Consider the following 12,277-nt stretch of genomic DNA (forward strand, 5'->3'; position numbering starts at 1 on the left):
GCAGTGGTGGCTCAAGCTTCAGTGTTGCCTTTCTCTTATTCTGCGGATCAGACTGTGGGCTTTTCGCCACTCTTCAAAGACACAGCGATTCGCATAACATTGCGCGCTGGTCTGTCTGCCTGTCTGTCTGCCTGTCTGTCTGTCATGGAGTGTGATGTAAGTCAGACTGCGATAGAAGATGTGGATCTAAATCACTGCGCCTCACGCCGCGCGTCAAAGGGATCGATTCTGGCCCCCGGCGGTCCGTGAAGGGATTGCGATTAAATTGGATTGGAACTTTTTTCACTTTTTTCAGCTCCAACAAGGCTGTTTATAGTAAACAACGTAATCAAGGAACTGCAGACAAACTCTTGAACCGCGCACAATATTCACCTCATTATTGCCTTTACATCTCTCTGGCGGACGAGCAATTGCTTGAGAAATGCTGGAGGTGACGAGCGAATATCAGACATTTGGACCCACTGTGAAATCGGTGGGCTATTAAACGCGTCTGGTTTTTGATGTTTGATCAAGATGTTTGGGGAATTCTGCTGCATGCCAGTTTTCTGTGTGTTTTCAGCCCCTGACCTACAAAACGTTTGACTTACACTTTACATTTGTGTAAAAAGAGCGTTCCATGTTATGGTCTCTATTCATTGCTTTGTCAGAAGTAAAGATTTTTCTGAAAGATCTTGACATTGTGTAAACGTCTGTAAACATGTGCATATTAACTCTGTAGTTTGTAGAAAAGTCGAAAAGATGTCCGCCCGAACAGGGACTTGAACCCTGGACCCTCAGATTAAAAGTCTGATGCTCTACCGACTGAGCTATCCGGGCTCTGACTGCAAGATGTAGCAATAAAGATAAAAATAGAAAAAACGCACTGTAGTTTTTGAATAAGTTAATCGTCGATGGAGGAGCAAACTATGCAACGTCGGAAAGCAACATTTACATTGGAGCTAAATGTGGACACAATGGTGTAGAGCGATAGGTTGGAAAACAGATGACATAGTATATATATAATACAAGAGGAAACGAATAAAACATTCCCGACGCAGTTGAAACAAGCTCACCACAATGTGATAATATCAAAAAATTCAGACTAATTGTAATAACGACATTTTAATTACAAATACGTCACATGCTGTGCAGGATGCAGAGACTATACTCCTCCGCCATCTAGCGGCGGAGCTGCGCAGCGCATGTGAATATTACACACGTCATTTGATAATAAGGAAGTAGCGGCTAAGCAAACGGCACGAGTCGGGAAGATTTTGTTGTGCGAGCCCAGAACAAGACAACCTTCTTGCCTCCATCGGCTCTTTCTAGCTAGACTAGATGTAATTCGTCTCCCGGTGGTTGTTATGGAGAGATACTCACTCCAGAAAGTCATCGGCGAGGGGTCTTTTGGTCGGGCTTTGTTAGTCCGCTGCAAAAGCACTCAGGAGAAGTATGTGGTCAAGGAGGTCCAGCTGCCGAAGGTATTTTCAGACACGCATATAACTACTGCGAAATAATTGTAACTCAAACGGAACCCCCCCAAACGCATCAAGCCTTTGTTATAAAAAAAACAACAACAACAAAAACATTCTAGTTATAAACAGTGTTTTACGCGCAAGGAGATGTTGGATTTGCACCAGCGTGTAAAACCATCCTGCTTGCAGACCCCCTCATTCCAGACTGTTGTGTCCCCGGGGTCGGGTACACTACCAGATTGCGGCCTAGCACCGAGACGTGGAGACTGATTGTTTTGTTCAATAGAGAATGCATCCATGATTGTATTTGCATTTTTATAGAATCCCTCCAAATTGGAGAATTCGCGGAGAGAAGCCATCCTGCTGTCAAGAATGAAACATCCTCATATCGTGGCCTTCAGGGAGGCATTCGAAGGTAATCACAAAGATAACTCTCTGATAACAAGACATACAGTTATTGTGGTTTTGGACTGCAGCGCAGACATTGTGATTGTGTTTGTTCAGCTGACGACCTCCTGTGTATTGTTATGGAGTACTGCAGTGCAGGAGATCTGCTCCAGAGGATCCGGCAACAAAAAACGACGCAGTTCCGCGTTGAAGATGTAAGCCTCGACCTCATCCGACTATTCCCACCGTGTTTATGTTTCACATGGAACCACATGTAGTTTGTGTTTTATTTATTGTTATCTTTCGTTTCCAGATCTTGAGGTGGTTTGCTCAAATGTGTGCTGCCGCGGTGCACATCCACGACAAGCGGGTTTTGCACAGAGATCTGAAGTCCAAGGTAGCAGTAGTCTGCAGACATCGTAGTTTATAGCGATTGTACATGTCGATACTTTCCGTTGCGTGTCTGAACAGGAAGTTCATCTAATCTCATCAGTGTGAGAGGTGTGGAGTAAATCGAACAATGATGAAATTGCTGATGGAGCTAAGATGACAACATCACCTGCCACGTGCTTAATATCATCATTGTGGCTGCTCTTGTTTTGTCCTCGCGTCTAGTCATCACTTCTTTTTCATTTCCGTACCCAGAACATTTTCCTGACAGATAATGGGACAATCAAGCTTGGGGACTTTGGTTCGGCGTGTATTCTGAACAGGTACAGGAAGAGAACAGCCACAATTTGAATGTTTTCTTTTTTACATCAATGCTCAATTTGCTGCTGCTGCTGCATTTGTGATGTGATCATTTTCTTTTATTATTATGTTGCAGCTCGAAGGCATACGCACATACATATGTTGGGACACCGTATTATGTGGCTCCGGAAATCTGGGACAACAAACCATACAACAATAAGAGGTATTTTACCAAGTTCGTCTTACTTTTAAATATAAAATACATTTAACCTTAATCACTTGGATCAATGCCAATTTAAGGAAAATGGGTCATTGCAACAGAGAGTATTAATTGGGTAACCCAACCCCCCCCCCCCCCCCATTTATAGAACCAAAGAAAATCTAATGAATAAATATATTTAGTAAAATGTGGTACAGGGGTCCATATACATACAAGACACCATCCGGGCTAACGGTGGTCTATGAGGAATATTAGGCACACTAGTCTATGAATTATGAGATTTCTGCAGAATGTGCACATCATTTACGTTTCTGAGCATCAGTGCAGAATATTTCCAATATTATTTCCCACGAGGGAAATTTAGCCTTGCAAGTAACAGACATGAGGTAAAGAGGAGCAGGATACAAACATTAGAATGTCTAATCACAATATGTACATTATATGTACATTATTACTGCATAATTACGAGCACGAACCATTTCCAAAAATCCAGCTATCAAAGGTCAGGAGAGTATTTCAAAAACGGCAAAAGAAAGAAATTGTCATGATCTCTCCTCAATTTCCATGTTCGCTAAGACTTTCCTTTCCGGATTGACGATCCATCCGCGTACAGCAGCAGCCACACGCTTGGAGACGCACTTGAATGAGAGTGTGTGTCCAAAGCCATGATGCGTCTCATCATGCGGCTTCTCTTTTTCCCCCTGCCTGTACGTGACTAATGTCTGGAGTGGATGAATAACCCTCTCTGTGTTTGTGTGTCCTGCAGTGATGTGTGGTCTCTGGGCTGCGTTCTCTACGAGCTCTGCACCCTGCGACACCCGGTACTTCCCCTTTCTCCTTCTCGCCGCTCCAAATATCGTCAATGAAACTTTGTGTGCGATGTTCCGGCTGCCCCCTCTCAGATCACAGCCAGATATCACAAAGCACTGTTGTAGAATGATGGCGGGCCGCGAAGCCTCACCCCTCCCTCTTTGCGTGTCCAGTTCCAGGCGTCCAGCTGGAGGAGCCTGATCCTTAAGGTGTGTCGGGGTGCGTACCCTCCCCTCCCCGGTCGCCTTCCCTACGAGCTGCAGTATTTGCTCAAGCAGATGTTTAAGACGAACCCAAAAGACAGGCCGTCCCTGCACAGCATCCTGACCTCCCACCGCGTTTCCAGACTCCTGCGTGCGCACCTGCCCCCCCAGGTACGGGCGCAGCCAACACACACTCGCCGCAGACATTTCAACCCGAGGGGGATTTCCTTCACGGCCGCTCGTGCATCAGCCCGACACGCCGTGGTGTCAACGTGGAGACGTCAAGCCCTTGCACAACTTTCCCCGGGGGGAACGTGGCCCTCGCTGTTGGCGCAGATGGCCACGTCTTGGCGTCACGCTGTGTGTCGCGATTTACTGCAGCGCTTTGAATCTCGCACAGGCGCTGGAGACGCAGGAGCAGGGGAGGCGCACAGGTCGGTGGAACAGGGAGGAGGGGAAGAACGTGGCTGGTCTCCTTGGAGAGAAGAGTTTAATAGAAATGTCAACATGTGAAGGTAGAGTTGAGCAGTGCTGTCAACAACAACAACAAAAAAGAAAATGATGTTATGTTTGTTTTTACATTCAGTTAAGAGACCTTTTACTTCAGCAGAGGAGTTCGCCGAAGCCCGCTGCGAAAGCAGAAGGCCGGTTCCCCGAAAGCGGTGGGCGGCTGAGCCGTCGGACACCGCGCGCCAGATGTTGGCCGATGCCAGCCTCGCCTCGTCCGACAGCGAGCCATCCACCGACCAGCCAGGTACAGGACAGTTGCAGCAACGTCCAACCGCGCAGGAGGACGTACAGCACCAGAGTGTAATCAGCTGTGTCCCTGTTTTTTTCCCGGGTGCGTCAGAGGAGCCGGAGGGCAGCAGGCCGAGGAGACGATGGGAAAAGGATCCTCCCGAGAGGCTTCTGGCTCTGCTGGAGAAGGCCCGGCTCAGCAGAGCCTCCAGCACCTTTTTGATACACTCAGGAGGTCTGATGACGTCTCAATACGTGGTATTTGGTTTTCGTCGAAGTCATTTCCCCTCTCGTTAGACTATAGACAGTCCTCTCGGGCTTCTCTTTTTGCAGTCGCCGACCCCCTGGTGGGACCCCTCTCCCAGCCGCGGGGGGACGACACGGACGGCGGTGAGCCCAATGTGGCCGAGGACGAGGAGCGACTGCAGCCGCGCTCCGACGACGAGGACACGTGAGTCCCCTTAACTCCTTAATCATCCGTCCGGTTTCATTCTATCCTAATACTCGTTACTGAAATGCTCTTTAAATGTGAATGCATAAAGGGCGGGTGGATTGTGGGGGTGTAAATCTCTGTTTGAATGCATGGAATGCATCGTTTCTTTTTTTGTACGATCTCTATTATGATAACAGAGTTCAAATGTATCGGTTCTCCTCGCTTCACAGAGACTTTGAAGAGGACTCTGCGTGCGACTGGATGGAGGAAGTTGAGAAAATGTTTTCGGAACACTAAAGCCTCGTTTTGTCCTGAGCCTGCACAATCAAAAGTTGTTTACATTCCCTCAACACACTAAATGGCGTAAAGTTCACATTGTGTATTTGAGACCACGTCTCGATGCAGTAAATGAGGACCAACTACGATAGCATCTTTCTATCCAAGTTTATAAAACAAAACCAAAAAACAGTGGAGCTCACAGTGAGACTTTGCACAGATCCGTGTGAACCCAATCCAACAAAACACCACAATGTGAGTTGGATATTGTTATCGTAAGAACCTTTCTTACATAAAGATGTTTGAGATAAAAATGTGTTGTGTGTGTGTGTGTGCGCTCTCTGCCTCCCATTTGATCTGCCGCGTACTGGTCTGGTTACCAACAATAACATTCCCAGGAGATTTGAGGCTGTCTGGAAGCTTCTTGGTTGCCTTTGTCAGGGAAGCAGGAAGTATTACTCAGAGCAGCGGGGTCTCCACGGGGTCACGCCACTCTGAGCCCGCCCTCGCCTTTTGATATCTATTTCCTGCGCAATTTGATAAGTACGCCAAACATGCCCAGTCATTAGTATCCTTTGTCTGTTACCCCTCGACGAGACACAAACAACCCAAACAATGGTCCAGACACGGAGGAGAATGACCGCATATTTGTAAACCACTAGGTGGAGGTGAAATCACTGATGTGAACCGTGGGCGTTGGTCGGGAGCGAGAGTCAGTTCATTTTTGATATTAAGAATCAGATATAGTCAGCTCAATTTTGGGAGTGCTCATCCTACTAAGTTCTTAGCAATTAGCACCTTCTAAAGAGCATAAACACAGCTAATAAAAGGGAACCAGTGGAAGCTGTTGGGGTCTTTGTTTTGCCCAATTAGGAGCTCAGCAATGTGGAGTGAGAGCAGACAAGTTGGTAAAATAAAAAAAACAGGTTTCGCCCGTGACAGTTTGGGCTTGGCAGGATACAGATATAGTTCAGACCCTTGAGGCAACTGAACCATAATGGTGCTGATTCACCATTAACAGTCACACCAGGGATGGATTATCATGCTGCCAAAGTTCCTCCAGTGGCCGAGGCCTCTGATTGGCTGTCGAGAGGACTCCGCTGTCTTTTTCCACATATCTGCCCACGATGTGTTTTATTGAGGAAGCCTGGGGCCACAGCTCGCCCCTTATCTTGAAAACGCACTAAATCCCACCCCCCACCCCTCTCCCCCAGCCCCCTGCCCTCTTTTTTTTATTCTTACTTCATTTTCCATTGTACCTCCAAAAATGTCCATGTTTAGCAAGGATGCAGATAAAGTGCCGTACGAGTCACAACACCAGCATGACTTCGTCTGGTCAGCATTCTAATGTATGCGGAGGAGTTTCACCTTGAACTTTATGTCTGCATTCGGGTTTTATGGGAAGTTTTTTTTATCCTCTCACTACTATACTACTTCTTGAGACTGAAATTGGAACTAAACTAAACTCAAAAGTGTACTATAAGTGATATCTTCACAGAATCTAAAGCGTTGAGAAATGTATGGAGAATTACAAAAGCAAACATGCTGATGTTTCTTAAAGCTTTTCTGTTATAAACTGCAATAAGTCATTTAATTGAGTATCATAATAACTGAGGCCTCAGAGTATGCAAGTAGGCAACAGCACAATGTGCTGTATGTGGTTGGTATCTTTCTTTGTGCTTTATTTCAATTTTCTTTCTTTGGCCTTTCAACACTACTGAGTCTAAAAAACAACAGGATCTCACACTGTTTTGCTGTTGTGACAATTAGAATGGATTATATAAAGCAACACCAGAGAAAACTGAGAAACGCACCTCTCTAACTGTCCCAACAAATGATTTTGATTTATTAATGTCCACCCCTTTAATTATTAGGTTAGGGTTATTTTCTGAAGTTGCACTAGTGAAAATATGTAGCCAAACAAGCAGCTGAACAGGGGCTTTTTCCTCTTGCAGGAAGGATGTGAAGTCGTGTCTACTGCATCTCGTTGGCTAGAATTGGGTAAAAAAGGAGAATTTCTCTTTGAATGAATTGCTCCTGTGTGCACCACTCCGGACCTGAGTGTCAGCAGCTGGGTTGTCGCATCAGTTTGATGGTCAAACGCTTTGCACTGACGAGCGTCAGAACGTGCCGCAGTGTTTTTGTTTGTGAGCACACGAAAATGCCACAACGATCTAGTTTTGAACATGCGTGCCAGCAGAGCAGCTAACGAGTGACTCCTTTCCGTGCGACCGAGGGCCCTGCAAGCATTTCCTGACTAACTTTCTCTGTTCGGCTTACCTCACAATGGAGTGTTACTTATGCCCACATCCTGTATCACACATATTGACTGAGAGCTACAGTGAGGTGGACTCTCTGCACCGAGCTCTTAGACATCTAATCTGAAGAGCTTCATTGATTGTCTCCATCCTGGTGACCTGAGGGCATCCAATCAAGTAGCTTGCCCTCTTATGAAATGATGCAGAGAAGACCTTTTCGTTTTTGCCGGTTCTTGCATCTCTTTTTGATCGTCGTCAATGTGCAACACTCTGTTCCCTTTCTGTTACGGTGCCTGATTCTATCCCCCCCGTGACCCCTCCCCATTTTCACACAGGAAGAGCGCTGCAGATGCAAGATGACCCAGTGCCCTCGGTCTGGCTACTGGTGCTTAGGAAGGCATTTTTGAACAAATTCCTTCTCTGTGTTCCCATTTCCGCGTGTTTTTGGGGGGGTTGTTGTTGTTGTATGTATTGTATTTGTGCTTTCAGCTACACTGGTTTCAGTACTGTATTTAACTTTTTCATTAGACATGACCTCACTGAGGGGGAAACTATGAAACACGCCACCACGATTTACCCAGTAAAGAGAAGTGCTGTTTATTCTTCACAGGGAGCCGCTCTTCCTGTTAATAACAAAGCACTTAGGCGCTGCAGTTCAGTTCAGTTTAGGTCTCTTTACAACTATAAATATGGGAGCTGTCATTGTTATGATTATTTCAAGCCCTCTGCAGTGACCCGCCATTGTCTCCTGCCAGAGTCTGCATGCACAATGGACACGCAGGGTCTTTTTTTTTTGTGTAGCTCCGCAATTCATCAGCCGCTCGTATAAAAAGGTCGGGAACAGTTAAATTTGGATCCTGTGTTACACAAAGTGAGACAGTGCGGCCTCTGCAGAGGTTATCGGACCATTTGCACTTTGAGAGGCGCTGCTATTGTTTGGGGCTCGCCTGGTGACTCCCGATGGGCTGGTCCGACTTTAAGGCAGCCTCTGCTTGGCCTGTCCCTTTGCCATCCTTCCTCTCATCCAATAATAGCTCATTAGTAGTCTTTAAAGGCTTCCACTTGTGTAGCCCACAGGCAGTTTTCTGAAACTCCAAATATTTTATTATGTAAAAGGTAGATTTACTCGTGGTGAAAAGTTTTAGCCTAATCTTTCCTCTTTTTTTTTGATGAGTACAAATTGAATTTGAATACTTTACACTTCACTGATCTACACACTGATCAGAAGATGAACCATGTGACACTTGGCTTCCGCCATGCATACATTGAAAATCTTAATTAGGGTCCTCGCATTGTATTTTATGGAATTATTATTATTTTCTCTAAGGAATTTTCCCTTTTTGAGGCCTTTGTCATATTCAAAAAGTTGTTAAATTTGGCATGCATATCAGAACTGGTGAAAAATTTGATAATTTGGGGGTTTCGCATTTGAGTATGAAGAAATGTCCCTATAGCGCCCCCTATAGGGCCACACTAGGCCAGCTTTTTCCCCCAATGCCTGATTGACTTGAAATTTGGCACACATGTGCTCTTGGACATGCTCTGCGAAGTAGTCAAATCATGGTCGGCCAGAAGTCAATCATGGTATGCAAATGTGCCTAATTAAATTTTCTGCCATTTTTAATTTGGTGAAAAACGCTATGTTCGATTGCATTTTTGAAAAACCACCATTCGGCATGAAAATTGAAGTTGTTTTAACTCGACCATACTTTATCTAATCTGCTCCATATTTCTCATATAGCATGAACTTCTCAGCCTGTAGACATCCATGAGATCATTTTTAACCATAGACATAGCGCCACCTAGGGAAAACAGGAAGTTGAATGTTTTTTTTACACCCTGCTCCTCACATGTTATGCTCCTCAAAGGTTAATCTGATCCCTTTCAAAATTTCTTAGCAGAAAGTTAAGACCATAATAAGGCTTCACTGTGAATATTATAAGAATCCGATAATCGGTGGCGAGATGGTGCATCGGCAAAGTTGATGCTTCGCCAAGAACAACTAAACCGGACATCATCGGATTCTTTCCAATTTACATATGTTTGATGACACTCTGGGCCTGAAGAGATGTAAAGTTGAATCATGTCATAGCACCACCTACATGGTAACCGAAAGTCAAATTTCCTAGTATCCAGTAAAAAACGAAGGTGGCATTGCGAGAGGCTTTAATTTCGAGAATGGTACATCAGAATGTCCTGGTTATCACCGAGTGACACCTTGGGGTTGTGTACTATCCGTCTGAAGTGAAATGATTATGTAACTATTGATAGTTCCCTTTTAATTCTAACGTTCAATTGACCAAAAGTAGTCTTGTGATGGAGAATTGTCCAATTGTGAGGAAATTGTCTCTCATGTTGTATTTTGAGAGGCTTTCATTTTGGAACGGTACATCAGAAAGTTCTGGTTATCCCTGATTGACACCTTGGGGATGTGCACTATGAACCTGAAATGGAATTATCACGTAGCTATTGGTTGTTTCCTTTTTAAATACCATCTGAAATTGATTCTAAGGCTGGTGAATGAGATTTAAGAGGTTTGGTAATCTTTGACATTTGCGTCGCTCCACGCGGTTAACGACAACTGACTCTTGGATGCTTTGTCCGACGGCCGCGGGAGTTCTTGGCTGCTTATCTAGCCGTCCGGCCTGTGCCCCGACGTGCGGAGTTGCGAGGACCCGTCCAACGCTGCTCGCAGCTTTAATCTGTGTTTGTATCCTGTGTGAATCAGCACTGCATTGTGGTTTTGACACCCCCGACGAACACATTCACGGCAAAGAGCCCAAACGCCAAGCTGCTTGTTATTCAACGTTTGCACAAGTTCTCTAAGTACAGTACAAGTTCAAACGGGGGTCACACGATGAGTCAAACTGCCACTTGGACTTTCTGAATACACGTATTTACATGACTGGAAAAGTGTCACACACGGATGAGCGTACAGGGAGAGAACTGTTTTGGGTTATTTGACGCTGACAATGTTTCAGATATTTTCAATAGTTTGGTCTGGTTAGGCATCACCGTCAGCTCTTTTCATGTGGAAATCCCTTCACAGGTTATTGAATCTTAAAAGTTGTGTAATCCATCACTCAACCTCAAGAGAATGAGGAGAAATTATTTAACGTTGGGGAAAACCCTTAAAACAGTTCATAGTAATAAGTAAAGTCAAGTGTTTTTTGCTAAATGTGGTGTAAATGAAAAAAAAACATAAATGATGTGATGATTAAATAGCACATTCGTCTCTGGCTTGATGCTACCTCGCGGGAATCACCGTGGTCTTATCTGCCTGGAACTAATTGTGTGCGTGTGTTTTTTGGAGCACTGCAGATAACCTTGGGGCTATCAATGAGCCGTGTCCTTCCTACTCTGTGACCACACTGTCAATTATTTAGGTGCACTCTCAGAAGCGTGCTTCAAAAGAGTTGAAGAAGTTGAATTTGAGGAGAAACAAACCCGTTGTGGCCGTGGCCTACGCAGCAGTCGGATGTTTTTCCCCTAATTCGGCATGGGTGGGCGTGGCCCTCCCGCCTCTCCTTGCTCCTCTGCTTGTCACACAACTCCGTCTGCAATCAGCCGTAACCACTAACCCCAGTCGGCCCTCCTACCCATCTTCAGCCCGCTGTATGCGAACCCCACGTTTGTCAACCGCTCCTCAGATCCTTATCGCGACTCTTGTGGTAGAGGTTCAGGCTTCAAGCTTGATTCGGGTAGTTCCCCAGGGGTTTATGTTTCAGGTTTGCATGCCTACATTCTACCCTCGTGCAACCGTAGCCTACGCACATCATTTAACCTCCGTGTCAGTGCACCGCATTTGGGTTAACCCTTGTCAGTGAGTAAAAACCCAGCAATGTCCTTTGGAGGGAGATAAATCCCTGTTTTAAAAAAACGGGGAATCCCACAATGAGGTCTGAGAGAGCGCCGTGACTTCCAGACAGCAGCGCTTTGGAGAACACGAGGGCGTCACCTCATTGAGGGATTAAAGAGCGAATCTCTGTGGTTGAAGATGACTTGAAGAATTCTGCTATGGGAAAGTTTGGTGAGGGTTGTTGAAATTCCTCATGGGGGAACGTGTTGACCTCAAGGCTGACCTGTAAGCGTCAGCTTTTATGTGTGTTTGTGCTGTGGGGTGTGCTACGGGCAATTGTTTTTGTGTCTGTAATGTAGCATTAGCATGAGCAGGCTCCACTAATCCTGCCAGGTGCTCAGTGGAGCCCTTGAGGCTTCATTACGATTTGTAACTGTTCCTGCTTTGTTGTGTTGTGCTGATCAGCTGCAGTGTGTCGACTCAACAGTTCAGTTTCACATTGAGGTATTTATTGTACACTGTCCATAGTACAGTGAACATACTGATAAGGACTCGGCCTTTCTCAGAGCCGAGAACAGCCGTTGGCTAATAAAAAGATATAGGTATCTATTTACAAGATATAGGTATCTATCTATAGGTATAAGATAAGTATCTTTTAGAACTTGGGACAGTGTGGTCCTCTAAATTAGTCCCAAAGTAAATGAACCTGCTAATGTGATCCACTACACTCCGAATCATAGAAATGTTGCTGGACAATATTGCTTTAAACACAATGAAAATGTTTCTTAAATATATTCCTATTGCTGTTACATGTAGCAGTTTTCCGATGTCTCCAAGCAGGTTTACAACATTCAAATCTAGTTTCTCTCATGAGACTGTCAGTTGAATCGGTGAGCTGTCGTCTTTGGTTAGAAGCTGTAGCTGTTCAGGGGGATTAATGTGTCCACATTAGATGGCCAGACATTGTTCAAATCCACAGGAGTTCCCAGAGGAAGGACTCTTATTTAGG

General features: G+C 45.2%; 1 protein-coding gene and 1 non-coding gene across 3 annotated transcripts; one reads left to right on the forward strand and one right to left on the reverse strand.

The window, feature by feature from the left end:
• Positions 1-743: 743 nt before the first annotated feature.
• On the reverse strand, positions 744-816 carry trnak-uuu (transfer RNA lysine (anticodon UUU)). The gene has a single exon. It is a non-coding gene; the product is annotated as a tRNA-Lys (tRNA).
• A 350-nt stretch (positions 817-1,166) lies between these two features.
• nek3 (NIMA related kinase 3) lies at positions 1,167-5,525 on the forward strand. Of its 2 annotated transcripts, none has more exons than XM_040182804.2 (13): positions 1,167-1,460; positions 1,776-1,869; positions 1,959-2,056; positions 2,155-2,238; positions 2,487-2,554; positions 2,668-2,754; positions 3,518-3,572; positions 3,735-3,935; positions 4,165-4,279; positions 4,372-4,518; positions 4,615-4,737; positions 4,836-4,953; positions 5,166-5,525. In XM_040182804.2, exons 1-13 carry the CDS (start codon positions 1,344-1,346, stop codon positions 5,230-5,232), a joined length of 1,374 nt encoding a protein of 457 aa, XP_040038738.2. In that variant the 5' UTR covers positions 1,167-1,343; the 3' UTR covers positions 5,233-5,525. The 2 variants fall into 2 exon arrangements, with proteins under 2 accessions (XP_040038738.2, XP_040038746.2); XM_040182812.2 differs by having other exon boundaries at positions 1,181-1,460; positions 4,375-4,518.
• The last annotated feature ends 6,752 nt before the right edge of the window (positions 5,526-12,277 follow it).

This window comes from Gasterosteus aculeatus, chromosome 1 (genome assembly GCF_964276395.1).
Source record: "Gasterosteus aculeatus chromosome 1, fGasAcu3.hap1.1, whole genome shotgun sequence".
In the NCBI taxonomy this organism is placed as follows: Eukaryota; Metazoa; Chordata; class Actinopteri; order Perciformes; family Gasterosteidae; genus Gasterosteus; species Gasterosteus aculeatus.